The sequence below is a fragment of the Rhineura floridana genome, chromosome 3 (genome assembly GCF_030035675.1).
Source record: "Rhineura floridana isolate rRhiFlo1 chromosome 3, rRhiFlo1.hap2, whole genome shotgun sequence".
NCBI classification, from domain to species: Eukaryota; Metazoa; Chordata; class Lepidosauria; order Squamata; family Rhineuridae; genus Rhineura; species Rhineura floridana.
The window spans coordinates 198567750-198584030 of record NC_084482.1 but is presented as its reverse complement, the minus strand read 5'-3'; the positions used below and the strand labels follow the sequence as shown (position 1 = coordinate 198584030).

Here is a 16281-nt window from a genome sequence, read left to right as displayed (position 1 = left end):
CGCAACAAGTGGGCAGATTTGGCCTGGGGTGTCCCTGGATTTTGATTGCTGCCTAGTTTACAGCATCTTCATTTTAAAAATCCGCTAACTGTTGTGGAAGGAAAACTCTGTAAGGACTGATGGATGTGCAGCATGAAGCCAAGGCAGTTCTGCTTTTAAAACAGATTCAGTGCCCGTAAGAATTATTTCTTCACCCAGAGCAGGCTTCCCATTTTTTGCTCTTTCTCCATCCCTGCTGGAAATCTTGCCTTGCTCAACCCAGATTGTAAGAGTGATCTTATCCAGGGTTTTGCTGACTGGTGGAAGCATGCATTTCCACCACCACCACTACCCCAATCAGTGCAAAAGTGTAAGTTTTATTCCTTTTGTTTACATTGTTAGATTGCAGTGGTGGAATCTGTGCAACTCATTCTCTTATTTTATTAGTCCCATTTAAGTTTATTCTGCATTGGTTGCTCGGTCAACTATACTTTTGCTTAAATATTGAGTCACTTTGAGTTGTAATTTCTTCACTTATCCCATTGTGATGTTTGTATGTTTATTTTGCGTTGGGCCCTGTGCCACAGTAAACCATTTTAATTTATTTCACGGTGCTTCTAGGTGAGAGCCTTATTTGGGGTCATAAAGATCCATTTTTTTCTGTGTGTTGACATGTTAGCTTGCATGTACACTTTTTTTCCCCAGCCATGGATATTTTGGTGCTTGCTAGTGAGTGGAGCTTGGAAGTATGTATCTGGGACTATACCTTCACTTAATCACTCTTCCTAATCCTCTGCTACAATTTTTCCATTCTGGGCACCTATACAGGTATATTTGTACTTCTGCTGATGCACCTGTAAAAAAAAATCCCCAGGAAATGAAAAAAAGCAAATGTTACTCATTATCATGTTTCACAATGGGCAAAATGGAGATGTTTGTGTGTGGGGGGGGGTTATGGAGCAGGAGAGGGTACCCATTTCCTTTTATTTATTTATTCTAAATGCTGAGGTCTTGTGCAAGAGTGATATTTATTTACTTGACTTGTATATGGCCCTGCCAGAAACAAAATGCCAGGTGTGTGCTTAGGTGAGCAGCAAACAGAAGTAGGGGTGTGGTGAGAGAGATTACAGGGGTATAGTCATCTGGGATCTCGGTGGGGTCTAAGACCCCTTACTTTTTTGGGAGCTGGGTCCCAGCAGGTCCCTATGTCTCCAGCATCCTACGAGCCAAGCAGCATGAACGGGATGTGTGTTAGCCACTGAGAAGAGTCTCCTAGCATGCTTCCTTGTGCTTTCCTGCTGATTGGAGCCAATCAGAGTGAAAGATAAGGCAGCCACTGAAAAGACTCTTTTCAGTAGCTAACGCTCTCCCCTTTCATATTTATTAGTTCCTAGGGATGTCTGTTGTTGTGGGAGAAAGCATCAACAAGGATCTCATTCTCAACCCAGCAGCAAAAAGGGGTGGAAGGGTGTGCCTGTGACTATTATGAAGGGACCCTGCATGTCTGAATTTGCCACAACACTACTGGGTAAGGGAAGAAATTTGATTCCGTTTGCATTTAAAGGAAAACCCAGTGGAAGCTGGTCCACTAGGGCAAACAGGGCACTGCCCCACCAACCTCAGCCAGCCCCCACCTGCCCTGCCTTTCTACTTACATCCAGTCCATGGGGTAACACCAGGGCTGACACCAAGCATGACTCGGCCCTTGGGCACCACCCTGCCCCAGGCCTGCAGCACATGCCCACGTGCCCCACTGCTTCTCCCATCGCCTCATGTTAACTGCTGCCATCAACCAAGATGGTTTCCATAAGGGGGTTGATGCCAACTTGGTTGATGGCAGGCACGTGCGTGCTCATAGCGTAGCACTCATGCGTGCCATCAACTAAGATGGCAGTGCGGGCATCAGCCCCCTTAGGGAAGCCTCCGCCCACATCTTGGTTTATGGTAGGCATGTGTGCACAGCATTCCCAGCAACAGAACAGGTAGGTGTGGCATGCGTGCAGGCTTATTGAAGCCTGCACAGCCTCTGTGTGTGTGGGTGCCTGGGAGCTCCCTCTCTGCGATCTGCGGCAGTGTCAGGAGTCGACTGGATTGTGGGACAGGAGCGCTATCCTCCCACCCTAAGGAGGGGCCTTTCAGGGGCTCTTCTGGGCCACAGGGGCCCTTGGCCAGAGCCCAACCTGGCCACCCTCTGGTGCCAGTCCTGGGCAGCACATTTGGCAGCTTCCTCTTCCTTAGTCTCAGTGTCACCCCCTGTAGAACTCAAGAGGATAGGGAGAAAACTGGGATTAGTTGGCTCCACCTATTGGCTCTGGCTTCACCTAATCTCCCTGGGTCTCCTTCTCTTCTGCCCTACCAGTCCCAATGGGCACACTGGGAAAATCTACTTAATTCACACTTTCCAAAATGATATGCAAACTGAAACACAGCCATCCTTCAAAATTTGCACTTCTCCAAATTTTGCAGCAGGATTCTCCTGTCAAGTTATGTGCACAAAAAGCATATGCGAGGGTAAAGTGTCTGTATAAATGCATGTATTAGTGAAAATAACGTACATAAATGCATTCTATTAGGGAACATTATTTTGCAAAAATGTGTATGTTAGAAGAAACTGTTACTAAAATGCTGTTGAATTTTCATTAGGGTTTGTAAAGGGGGGGAAATCACAGATTGATGTAGAAATGTGGATAACTGAATTTAAGATTGAAAAATGAGAAACTGATCCTGACAGATTTACTCATCTTTAGATAGAGGACACCTGCCAAAATGTCACAATACATGTGACAAAGTGTGCTAATAAGCAACCATACCGGCAGTGAATGTGGAGGTACACCTGGATGTTTTTACTTATATTTTCTATGTTTAGGGGAAAATCTGTATTAAGTGTATAGGCTGCTATTTAATTGCCAATGGCATTGGGTGGATGTGGTGATAGATCCAATGTGGTGTAGTGGTTAGAGCATTGGACTAGGATCTGGGATACTAGGGTTCAAATACCCGCTCAGCCATGAAGCTCATTGGGTGACTTGCAGCAAGTCAGTCTCTCAGCCTCGCCTACCTCACAGGGTTGTTGTGAGGATAAAATGGAGAGGGAGGAGAAACATGCATGCCACCTTGAGCTCCTTGAAGGAAAGGGGGGATACAATGTGATGAACAAACCAACTTCTGTCTGGAAGCTCATGTGCTACACAAGGGATTGGGGACCCTTTGGCCCAGGGGGCAAATGTGAGCCACTCTGGCCTTTGAGACTCTCCCTAGGCCACACACCCTCACCAGCCCTGCTTTGCACCTTCCTTGAGTGTTTCTGCCTGGCTAGAATGTCTCCTTGAGCGCTGATAATGCTTCTTGCTTGCCTGGATGGAGGATAGACAGAATGTGTGAGCGTGTGTAGAAATAAGCCTACATATTCGACAAAGGTAACATTAACATGCATTGCTCCTCCCAGCTTACTTTTAGCCCTGCCGCCACTGTCATGTGGACCTAGGGATGGGCGAGAATTTCGATTCTGTTAGCATTTCAAGCAGAATTTATCAAATCCGAAATTTCCAAAACAACATGAGAACCAAAACACAACCATCCTTCAAAATTCGCATCTGTTAGAATTTTGGGATGCAGTTCGACAACTAAACAACATTTACAAAAATGCATACATTGGGGAAAGTGTGCATAAAAATGAATGTATGTACTGCCTTCATGTCGATTCCGACTTATGGCGACCCTATGAATAGGGTTTTCATCAGGCTGAGAGGCAGTGACTGGCCCAAGGTCACCCAGTGCGCTTCATGGCTGTGTGGGGATTCGAACCCTGGTCTGCCAGGTCATAGTACAACACCTTACACCACACTGGCTTTCCTATAAAAAAATAAAAATAAAAATGAATACATGAGTGAAAATAACATGCAAAAAGGCATGAAATGATGAGAAATGGCTTGCAAAAATGTGTACCTTTGTCAAAACTGCATACAAAAATGTGTTTATTTGGAGAAATTTGCACTAAAAGGTGGGGAATTTTCATGAGGATTTTTTTTAAAAAATCGCAGATTGCTGTAGAAATGTAGAGAACTGAATTTAACATTGGAAAAATGAGAAACTGAGAGAACCGAAACAGACAGATCTTTCCATCCCTGTGTGGACCCCAGAAGGGAAGGTAGCCATGAGGCTGAAAATGTTCTAAATATCTTTAGGCCCAATCTGCACTCTGCATTTAAAGCAGTATGATACTTCTTTTAACAGTCATGGCTTTTCCCAAAGAATCCTGGGAATTATAGTTTGTCAATGGGGCTGAGAGTTGTTAGGAGACCCCCGTTCCCCTTATAGAGCTACAGTTTTTGGAGTGGTTTAATAATCAATCTGTATTCCCAGGGAGCTCTGAGAGTCGTAGCTCTGTGAGGAGATTAGAGGGGGAACTCTCAGCACCCATAGCAAACTACAGTTCCCAGGATTCTTTGGGGAAGCCACGGCTGTTTAAATTGGTATCACACTGTTTTATATCACGCTGTTTTAAATATATAGTGCAGGTGATGCCTCAGTGGTTCCTCTTGCTGGTTCAGCTTTGCCCACTAGAGTGTTATACTGAGCTAAGATTAACATTTGGAATCTGACTCTACTGCAATTTAACAGAAGTAGCGGCTCTTAAAAGAGTGCTACTGTTTGTGTTGGTGGCAGCAGATTTGATTATTGCACAGCATCCAGAAAAACGCTTTGGGACTGAATATACAGAACTAGTACAGCAAGCTTTGGGACCTAGCAATAACGGAGAAGCTAGAATGCCACCGTATGTCACTAAGAAACCCAAAGGCAGCAGATTTATTTTCAGCAACTTTGAGGGACTTCATTTGAAGGTGGTGAGACACAAGTCTTAGCCAGGTACACTCAGAAGGTTTGTTCAAATTTGGTAACAACCGTCCAGATTTGGAAGATGCTGCTTTGAAGGCTAGTCCCCAGGATGACCAAAATATCAGAGAAATGCAAAAAGATATCTGCATCTAGGATTTGATGTTTTCATGCATTGTTATATGGCTCTTTCACCACCACCACCAGGGCTGGGCTCCTCCTGCATCTTCTGGGATGCTATGGCGGGCAGAAATACAACAGGGTAAGGCGTCCTCATCCTTGAATCGCCATTGGTAAAGACTACAACTGTTGGATTTATACCTGTCGGGCACTTGCTTAAAGGAGCAGAAGCGCTGTCAGGAGGAAGAAAGGGACAAAGAAAATGCAGACATTTTAGGGCAATCTTAATGTTTTTGCTTGGCTTGCCAATGTGGGTTTAAAATGCTATATAAAAGGCGTAGATAGATTTATGACTATCAGTGCAATCCAATACATTAGTAATCTCCATTGGGTTCAATGGGATTTACTCCCAGGTAAGTGTGAACTGCAGCCTATGTTTACTCTTCTTTGAGCACAAGCGAGGAAAGCTGCATATAAATAAACTTGATTGTGATGATTAAGAAAAAGGAGAAAGAGGAAGGAATCCAAATACCAGTAAAAATATTTTTTAATGGCTGAGAGCAGCAGTTTTGAACGAGCTTGCTCAATCTCCCTTGCTCCCCACGATCACTTTGAAGGCGGATCCGAAAGTTACTCGGACATTTCCCGGCAGCTGGAAAGGCTGGAAGGGAGTTTCAGTTTACAGCGGCTGGCTGGGACCAGAGCGGACGCCCGGCTCCGACGACGAGGCTGTACACCATGATCCTTTTCCTTTTGACCCTCCTCACCCTTTTGCCAGGTAGCCGGCCCGATGTTCGGGTGTACCGGGGAGCGGGTGGGTGGCCTGGCAATGGGGCACGGCGGGAGAGGGGGCCCAGCCGCCGCCTTCCCCCCGCTTCTCCGGTGCCTTCTTCACCGCAATCCCCTTTCGTTTCTGTCTTCTTTAAAATAATTCCTGGTGTTTTCAACCTGACTTTTTCCCCCTGATGTTTCCCCGTTTTCTTTAAAATCTCTTTGCGTTTATGGCTGCTGATGTATACACGCTATACATTTAAAGCACATTTTAAGACGTCTTTGGAGTTTTATCATTTGTAGTCTGCCGCCGTGGGCTCCTTCTGGGAAGAAGGGCAGGATATAAATTTAATAAAAAATAAAGGAAGGGCGCTTCCCCAATAATCCTGGGAACGGTGGTTTGGAGCTCCCTGAGAGGTAAACTACAGTTCCCAGGATTCTTTGGGGGTGCTTTAAATGTATGGGTTGGTGTCCAATGCTACTCCTACCCAGAGTAGACCCATTAAAGTTACATGACTAGCTTAGGTTCATTAATTTCAGGGGGTCTACTCTGAGTAGGACTAGCATTGAATACCAACTCATGGTGTGTACTCAGCCTCTTTTTCTTTCTCCAGGTTCTCTCTCTGTTTTAGCATCTCATTTTTTATTCGTTGCTCTTGACATACCTTTTACTCTCTCTATTGCAAATTCACTTTAGCTCCTTCTTCCTCCATTCAATGTTTCCATACTTCTTTACAGCACAGTGTAGCCCTATGTTTGCTTATTCTGAAGTGGCTTCCACTGAGTTCAATGGGAGTTACTCCCAGATAAACTGAACCTGTGACCCTTCAGATGTTGCTGGACTGTAACTCCCATCGGGCCTGGGTGGCATGACCAATGGTCAGGAATGATGCAGATATCGGAAGTAAAGCCCCAACACACCACCAACTGATCCGAACCAGTAGTGGTGGTGGTGGGGATTAGGGTTGCCAGGTTCAGGGCCTGAGACTGATCCTGTATCTTTAGGAGAAGAGAAAGTCAGCCAAGTGCAGGTGTTCTTGCAACACTGTAATGGGAAAAACCACAAGGTGGAATTCTCCCTCCTGCACAACTTTTAAAGATACAGTATCTTTAAAAGTTGTGCAGGGGGAAGGGAGAATTCCACCTTGTGGTTTTTCCCATTACAATGTTGCAAGAACACCGGCACCTGGCTGACTTTCTCTTCTAAAGATACAGGATCAGTCTCAGGCCCTGAACCTGGCAACCCTAGGATAGAAATAAATGCAATCTGCCCTCTAAAGTGTTTGTTGTTTTTGCCGGCTTTGCTCCTTCTCTCCCTCCATCCCTCCTCTGCCTGTCTTTGTTCTCATTCAGCTGGTAATGGCTCCCTGCATGGCTACCTCAGCATGTATGCCTTTTCCTCTTTGTAGTAATTTAACACCGTAAGTTTCTTTATTCTTTCAGCTGCCAGGCTTAACAGAGCAGTTATTTCTGCACTCCACTGCAATGCATATCTACCAAAAACTCTCACAGGGAATTGTAGTCCTGCAACATCTGGAGGGGTACAGGGTTGCTCATCCCTTGTTATATAGGATTGCAGTTGGCTGGAGTCCTATACAGTCCCAATGAACTCGGTGGGACTACTTCAGAGCAGATGGAAGATTGTGCTGTTATCCATGTTCCTTCATTCTATCTCCAGATTGCCCTTCGTTTTCTAAAACACTCACAGCTCACAGTTCAGTTCTGTGCGTGTTTACGTGTGCTGTACAGTGGCGCCTTTTCCCTAGCATGCACAGTTAGGATTACAGTCTCACTCTTCTATGGCATTCCCAATTCCTTTTTTCTGCTCACACCCCTTTGAGTTTTTCAACTCCTGGAGATCCGTATGTGGGAATGGGGAAATAACATATGAAGCAGACCTAATGTATCTTGGCTAACACAGTTTTGCACAAATTCAGTAAAAAAAACCCAGGATTGAAATTAAATTGTTTGGAGTATTGAACACTTTCACTTTTGAAATTCACCTTCAGGGGGACACTCCTCCTTTCTTGCAGTTCATTCTTGCTTCCAGTACTGAACTGGGGCATTTCCTCCTCCTGGTTTCTGTAGCTGCATCACATTGCTGCTTTTTTTAAACTATATTGCAATGAAATGTAAAATCGAATATTTAATGAATAATATTTCCACTTAAAAGCTATTTGTGATATTACGCAAACCATTAATTGAAAACACAGAATACACCTCTGTATTAGTAATTTTTAAGTAGTATGTACTATGTTATATGTTATAGCCCAGACAAGGGTATTTTATTTTAAAAAACATTTCAATAAAGGTTGTTAATAATAATAAATAATAATAATAATTCGTGCCTTCTGCAGTTGAAGGAATATATGTTTAAACATAAACCTGCGCATGCATGTTAATTTAAAAAAGATACATGTTTTTGCGCTCTTCCAGAAAAGCCTGTGAAAAGCAAATTACTGTCATGGACCAATCACCATAAAGGGGTGGACTTAGGGGTGTGACAAAATGCAGACATGAATTAGGCAAAAAAGAAAAAAAGGAAAGCTCACACGTTGAGCTTGAAAATGCTTGAAAATACATGCTTGAAAATAAATCTGACCACAAACAGGATATGGCATGGATCTCAAGGCCACCAACAGAATATGGAAAATGTGGATTTTGAGGTTAGGTATGGATGGGCCCTGAATGCTGAGAACACATTTCATTCTCTATTTCTGTTTTGTGAAAATAAGGCTGCAGTCCAAAAAGTACTTTCTAGGAAGTAAGATCCATTGAAGTCTGGCTTACTCCGGAGTAAACATGCATTCTATTGGGCTACACATGTACTCATCTATTGTTTCCTTCCCTTCCCTGAATTAGATCAAGTCTGACCGGTTAACATGCCTCCTTTATTAAAAAGAGAACAAAAAAACAGAGTAGCCCAAACTTTTCAGTTAATCATTAAAAAGTGACATCGTTGTCTTTTTTTCTGTTATTTTTTGCAAATCATTTCAAATGCAATTTTTTGGCCAATTAGAATATTGCAGGGAAAGGCAAACTAATATCCTCAGTACATCAAACTGTCAAATATCTGAAGATATATACAAACATGAGATTGCTAAGCTTTTAAAGTTGTGTTAGCTCTGAAAAAAGAAGAAGCCTTTTTTCTGGTCAGGACAAAGTCCAGAAAGATCTGGGAACAGTAGTCAATCAGGTTGGGTCTGTACCTGCAAAATGGATTGCACTACACTTCAGGGTAGACTGTAGGTGAGAAATCACACTTCGGAGTGTTCCTTTGTATAAAAACAAGATAAGAACATCTCTGTAAATCAGGATGTGGGAACCTGGGGCCCTCTATATGCTGTTGGACTGAAACTTGCACCAGCCAGCATGGTCAAGGGTGATTTAGGGTGCTTTCACAAATGGGGCTTATTGTTGGAATAATGGAATGAAGTGGCAGTGTGAAAGCAGCCATAGTCGAGCAATCTAAAGGGCCACAGGCTCATCATACCTGCAGAAAACTACTTACAGGGCCTTTTTGTTTGTGGGACCCTGTTTGTGGAATTCGCTCTCTATTAATGTTTGCTTGGCACTTTGTTTTGTTTCTTTTCTGGGCCAGTGAAAACTTTTTTTTAAATTTGCCCAGGATTTTGTGGGGTTCTATTTGTTGATGATGTTTCACATTTGAATTTTTGCAATCTGTTCAGTTAAAGAGGAAGCAATAAACAAACAACCAAATAACATTGGCACAGCAAATGGATGTCCACCTTTTCCCCTGATATGTTAGTTTTCTACTTGTGGGGAGCATTTTTATTTATTTATTTACAGCCATTTTTACCCCACTCTTCAGCCAAAAAGGCTCCCATAGTAGCTTACAAAATTTTGTTTACATGGCAGAGGATTCCGAAATGGTATCTTCTATATGCATCCTGAAGTGGTGTTGTCAACTCTGCTACCTCAGCTAGGATTGGCCGAAGACATTTTTTTAACAAAGGTGAAGAACAAGATTGGATAACCTCCCTGGTAGACTGTGGGAGTGCTGTGGACATAATATATCTTGACTGCAGCAAAGTTTTTGACAAAGTGTCCCATGATATTCTGATTAGCAAGCTAGCCAAATGTGGTGTCATGGCCCCGTCAGAGGACTCCTCAGATGAGGACGACTCGGGAGTAACAGCAGCAGACCCAGGAGCAGCAGACTCAGAAGGAGACACGGAGGAGCCTCCTGAGAATCCAGCTCCTTCTCCCCCTCAGCTGCAGAGCACCCCAGATACAGCAGAGTCCCTGCAGCCAGACACAGACAGTGAACAGGATACTCCCCCCTCACCTGCAGAACGTAGACAGCAGAAGGTCAGGCAGAAGAGGGGCAGGCCTGTCTCCTTAAGGCCCAAACGCTGAGGGCTCACACCTGCTGTCCATCCTGCTCTTTATAAGGGACACTTTGGCTGCAGCTTGTGGCTGACTGCAACGTCAGGCGTGGCTTGTGTGTTCCTAGTTTTCTGGCACCCTCTTTCGGACTGACCCCTTGGCACTTGATCCCGGACCTCTACTGACCTCACTTCTGGACTCCTGACTCGGCAAGTACGCTTCGGACAAGCCTGGCCCTTATCAGCTCCCCTCCTCCTAGACCTGGCAGATTTATGACCAGACTGCCGGCTAAGGACTTTGCTTCCCTGCCAACCACCCAGGAATTTCCAGCCCCCCACCGGCACTGCTGACGCAGTGTAGAGCTGACATGTGGGTTGGATGGAACAACTATCAGGTGGATCCATAGTTGGCTACAGAATCACGCTCAAACAGTGCTTATCAATGGTTCCTTCTCCAAGTGGGGGGAGGTAATGAGCAGGGTAACTCAGGGCTCAGTCCTGGATTCAGTGCTCTTTAACATTTTTATTAATGACTTGGATGAGGAGGTGCAGGGAATACTTATCAAATTTGCAGATGATACAAAATTGGGAGGGATAGCTAAAACTCTGGAAGACAGAAACAAAACTCAAAGGGATCTTGATAGGCTGGAGCATTGGGCTGAAAACAACAGAATGAAATTTAACAGGGATAAGTGCAAAGTTCTACACCTAGGAAAAAGAAACCAAATGCACAGTTGGGTGACATGTGATTCAGCAATACTACATGCAAAAATGATTTTGGGATTGTTGTTGATCACAAGCTGAATATGAGTCAACAGTGTGATGTGGCTGCAAAAGCGGCAAATGCAGAGCTTGGAAAAGTTACTTTTTTGAACTACAACTCCCATCAGCCCAATCAAGTGGCCATGCTGGCTGGGGCTGATGGGAGTTGTAGTTCAAAAAAAGTAACTTTTCCAAGCTCTGGTAGGCTGCATTAACAAGTATAGTTTCCAAATCATGTGAAATATTGGTTCCCCTCTATTCGGCACTGGTTAGGCCTCATCTTCAGTACTGCGTCCAGTTCTAGACACCACACTTTAAGAAGGATGCAGACAAACTGGAACAAGTTCAGAGGAGGGCAACAAGGACGATCAGGGGACTAGAAACAAAGCCCTGTGAGGAGAGACTGAAAGAACTGGGCATGTGTAGCCTTGAGAAGAGAAGACTGAGGCTAGATAGGATAGCACTCTTCAAGTACTTGTCACACAGAGGAGGGCCAAGATCTCTTCTTGATTGTCTCAGAGTGCAGGACACAGAATAATGGGCTCAAGTTACAGGAAGCCAGATTTCGACTAAGTATCAGAAAAAACTTTCTAATGGTTAGAGCAGTATGACAATGGAACCCATTACCTAGGGAGGTGGTGGGCTCTCCAACACTGGAAGCCTTCAAGAGGCAGCTGGCCAGGCACCTGTCGGGTATCCTTTAATATGGATTCCTGCATTGAGCAGCAGGTTGGACTCAATGGCCTTGTAGGCCCCTTCCAACTCTTATGATTCTAAGATGGTATCTCCATCCTATAAGCCAACTAGCAGCCAACTGGCAGCTTCATCTTTCTGCAGGGCTGGAGACAGGACATCCTCCTCCACCCCACCTGCTAGCAGTAGACTGTGTTAGGAGATGCAGGGCAGGCATCACACACAGAAGTGTCCTCTTCAACACCTTATTGCTGCTCCCTGGCCTTGAGCATCTGCTTCCAAGGACAAAAGACAACCATCCCACTTTGCTGAATGGTAGGGCCGACCCTGAATCACCTCATTCCTGTTGCATGTGCAGAGCTGGATTTAATATGTCGGACGGAAAAATGTAAATGGACTGCCTTCAAGTCGATCCTGACTTATGGCAACCCTATGAATAGAGTTTTCATGGTAAGCAGTATTCAGAGGGGGTTTACCATTGCCTCCCGCTGAGGCTAGTCCTCCCCAGCTGGCCAGGGCCTGCACAAGCCAGCCCCTTCCTTGTCCGCAGCTGCTAGCTGGGGGGCAACTGGGCTCCTTGGGCCTATGCAGCTTGCCCACGCCTGCACAGGTGGCAGGGCACATAACCCCTGAGCCACTCACTGTGGTGGTGATCTTTAGCTGGTCCTTGACACCCAGGAGACATGAGCGTGGATTTGAACTCATAGACTCTGGACTCCCAGCCAGGCTCTCCTCCCCACTGTGCTGTACCAGCTTCATAATATCTTGGACCGGAGTAGCCAATGTGGTGTCCTGCAGATATTGTTGGACTGCAACTCCCATGAGCCCTGCCAGCATGACCATTAGTTAGGAATGGTGGGAGTTGTGTTCCAACAACATCTGGAGGGCCACACATTCTCCATCCCTGTTCTAGAGCTTAACAATGCAAACCTACACATGCCTATGTGGAAGCAAAGCCACTGATTTCAATGGGCCTTACTTCCAGGTAAGTGTCCCTATGTCTTTCTGGAAGCCCAGTTCTTTTTTTCATAGGAACACAGGAAGTTGTCTTATACTGAGTCAGACTGTTAGTCCATCTAGCTCAGTGCTGTCTATGCTGAGTGGCAGCTGCTCTCCAGGATTTCAGACAGGGGTTTCTCTCAACCCTACCTGGAGGTGTTGAGACTGAACCTGGGACCTTCTGCCTGCAAAGCAGATGCTCTACCACTGAGCTACGGTCCTTCGAACCTCCCAGGCCTGTAGCAAGGGAGAGGCACAATATGTATGTTCCAAGGCATGGCTCTCTTTAACTGCTTCACAGACTGAAGCCCTAATGTGAAAATTGGACGCAGTACTGAATCCAGCTTCAGACTGGGCACTGGCAGAGGATCAAAATCCTAAACAGGTTTTAAATCCCAGGCAAGTAACCCATTTCCCTCCCTTCACAGCTGTTTCTACACAGGAATCTGTCCTTGATGAAACACCATCGTGCCCAAAGTCTGTGCCTATCCGAGGTGGCACCTTTTCACTCTCAGATGGGTTTCGCCCAGGAAGCATCCTCACCTATTCCTGCCCAGTTGGCACCTATCCGTATCCAGCCCAAAGCCGGATCTGCCAGTCGGATGGGAAGTGGACGCCCATGCGCTCCCTCAGTGGACACCGTCTCAACCAAGCACAATGTAAAAGTAAGTAGGGGCTGCTGGCTACTTTGGAGTTTTTTGGAAGGCCCATGCCATGAGGTAATGTACATTGCAGGTGTGAGGAACCTCCCCCGCTCTGCAACAAGGGCTGCATTCTTTTAGAGTTCATCTTCTGGGGACGGCATGCTGGTAGTAAGTGGGGGTGGAGCAGGTGATGGGTGGAGCGAGAGCCGCCCCACACTCTGTCTCTTGCACACCCCATTCACGCTCTCTCTCTTTTCTGGAGAGGTGCTAGAATTCTGCCCAGTTTGGATTTAGTACCAAAATTTTCATTCATTCACTTATTCTCTACCATTGTAGATCGGATTTTTATGTAGTGATTATCTGCAGCTATCTTAAAAAAACAAAATCCACCTCTAAAATATTGATTTTAAGGACGATAATTTTATTGATATTTCCTTTCAAAATATATCTCCTTTCAAAAATATTGATACATCCTTTACAGTTATTGATATTTCCTTTCAAAATATTGATACATCCTTTACAATTACTGATATTTCCTTTCAAAATATTGATATTGATATAGATATTTTTTGTGAGCGGAAAAAAATGGATCAGTAAAAGCAGTGGCTAGTGGACAAAGAAAGAATTTGAATTGATATTGGCCTGTTAGGTTGACTGAATTCTCTTGAACTGGCACCAGCCAATAGATTCCTGCTCTCTTCTCACACATACACATTGTTGTAGCGGTGGTTATTGTTTTAGAATTTTTAGTCGCCAGTTACCCAAATGTCTCCAAGCCACTTATAACACATTAAAAACACAAATGTTTTAAACTGTTTTTAATAATGCATTTTACATTGGGTGTGACCCACTCTGGGACCTACTGGTGAAGGGCGGTGTCGTGAGCCCTGCTGGAGGGGGGTGGACTGATGAAAATGAAGTGGAGGAGGAGTACTTAGAGCGGGATGGTCAAGCCGGTGAGGGCCCAAGCAGAGACTTGGACTCAGAAGATGACCCAGCTCTGGACCTTTGACAGTTTAACTCCAGCAGCTCTGGATACTCCTGTGGAGAATCAACCTGATCAGCCGGTTGTTTCCAAGCCTGACGCTTCCTCTCTCCCTGCACCTGCGTTGCCCACAGGCAGCCTTCCTCCCTCTAAGGGGGAAGATGGGATGGTGATGGCTGCACTGCCTTAGCCTTGTGCCAGGAGGCAAATGCTGCAGGAAATTCAACAGGCACAGCTGAGGCGGAGTCTTTGCCTACGCGCTCGCTCCCAACAGAGATAGTTAGCATATGCAAGTAGGTGCTCGCCCAGCCCTACTTAAGCTGGGGGGGGGGCAAGTAGTTGCTGAGTCAACGTCTTAGCGCAGTGAAGTTGAGTCTGATTTGACCTAGAAAGATGCTGAGTTCTGAGTAAGCCACTGAATTGAAACTTTCTCTTACCTCAATAAGAAAAAGAAAAAAACAGCCATGTCTGAGTCTGAGTTCTTCAAGTTTGGGCAGGACAGGCTGGTGGTAATAATCATAATCATAATAATAAAAACAGAACAAACATCCATCCATCCATCCATCTACTCACACATACATGCAAACATACCCATATACACTCTCTCTTTCCCCACTTCCCTCTTTCTTCCCCTTCTCTAGACCGCTGCCTCCCCTTATTGCCCTACTATGGGGCAATGAAGCTTGTGGGGGATGGGGAAATCTTCCATTGACACAAATAGGAGGGGAGGAGAGGCTGTGGGTTGGATCCAAAGGCCAATTGCCCAGTTGCTGTGGTTCCTCACTCCTAGGATAGAGGTTTGGAGAGGTGGGTTGATTGTTGAAATGTGGGTTTTGTTTTGTGGGTGTCGCAAAACTGGCTTTCTGCAGATGGTATTCAGATATCTTCTTCCCATCTTTACAAGGACGTATTCTTGAGTGAAGGATGCCATTTGCTGTGATATCCCAGAATGCATCACAGCACAGGGCAAAAATATCTAAGGGGGTTCATGGATGGGCTTCAGGGGGTCCAAGAACTAGGGCGCAAAAAAATCAATCTCCAATGTAATGAAATAAATTGGATTTATTTATTTATGGGGTTCCATAGCTTTCATCAGATTCTTAAAGGGGTCTGTGACCCAAAAAAGAATCATTGTCATGGAACGATCTTGGCTATAGGGAAGGACGTTAATGAATAATAAAATCTTGATGTTAAGAATTGTATGAAACAACCATTTTAATTCTACTTCCAGCTAATTGCAAAAATGCAGTAGCAGCCTAGTTTGTGGACTCCATCTACTTTGATATTCTGGGCTCCAAACCTTCTTGTTATGTGTGTTCTGCCCTGTCCTTTCTCCTTTGTAGAGATAAGTTGTCCGCCACAGAGATCCTTTGAAAATGGCTCCTTTGGCCCGCGGCGGAGCTCGCATCCTGTTGGTGACATCCTGAGATTTGAGTGTTCAGACGGATACCAGCTCCTGGGTTCCTCCCGGCGGCATTGCTTGCCTAATGGATATTGGAATGGAACTTCCCCAGTTTGTGACGATGGAGGTGAATCCTTCAGTATTCCCACTTCCAGCATCAATCTATGCTCTGTGGGAAAGAGACAATATTGCTTTGTATGCTGTGGTGTGTGCATACGCCTAATTTATACAGGTTGCATAATTGAGCTTTACTTATATATTTATATTGCTTATTTTGCCTAATTAGACAGCTGAATTAATTCAGACATTTGGGATGTTCTGTTTGTTTGTAATGTCTCTTGGTTGTACATATAGCTGGTGTGAGTGTCGATGACAAAATTCTACATTTCACGTTCAAAACTATGGCCCACATGTTTTTCAGGGATGTGTGGGAAATGTGCAAAGAACATTTTGTCATGAGATGTCCGAGGAGGAGTGTGCTTCCTAGTAAATGTGTTTAGGATGACAACCCTAGGGTCAAACTACATGTTATGTTAGTCACATCATTTGTCCTTGAGTGCAAGATTTTTCTTTGACAAATAGCCAGTGAAGGAGGCCTGGCGTCCCTTTGAGTTTTGTTTCTGTCTTCCAGAGTATTAGCTATCCCTTCCAATTTGGAATCCTGGCGTGAGGCTGGGGTGGTGGTGGTTAACCCTTTGCACACTACCACAGCCTCAATCCAGATTGGGCCCCCTTGCCTGCTAT

General features: G+C 44.9%; 1 protein-coding gene across 1 annotated transcript in view; it reads left to right on the top strand.

The window, feature by feature from the left end:
• The first annotated feature begins 5577 nt into the window (after positions 1–5577).
• Positions 5578–16281, top strand: part of LOC133378861 (uncharacterized) — an 81739-nt gene continuing 71035 nt past the window's right edge. Inside the window, exons 1-3 of the mRNA XM_061613475.1 lie at positions 5578–5710; positions 12935–13171; positions 15479–15664. Coding sequence (XP_061469459.1) covers positions 5671–5710; positions 12935–13171; positions 15479–15664 — 463 coding nt within the window. The 5' untranslated portion in view covers positions 5578–5670. The remainder of the gene's footprint in view (positions 5711–12934; positions 13172–15478; positions 15665–16281) is intronic.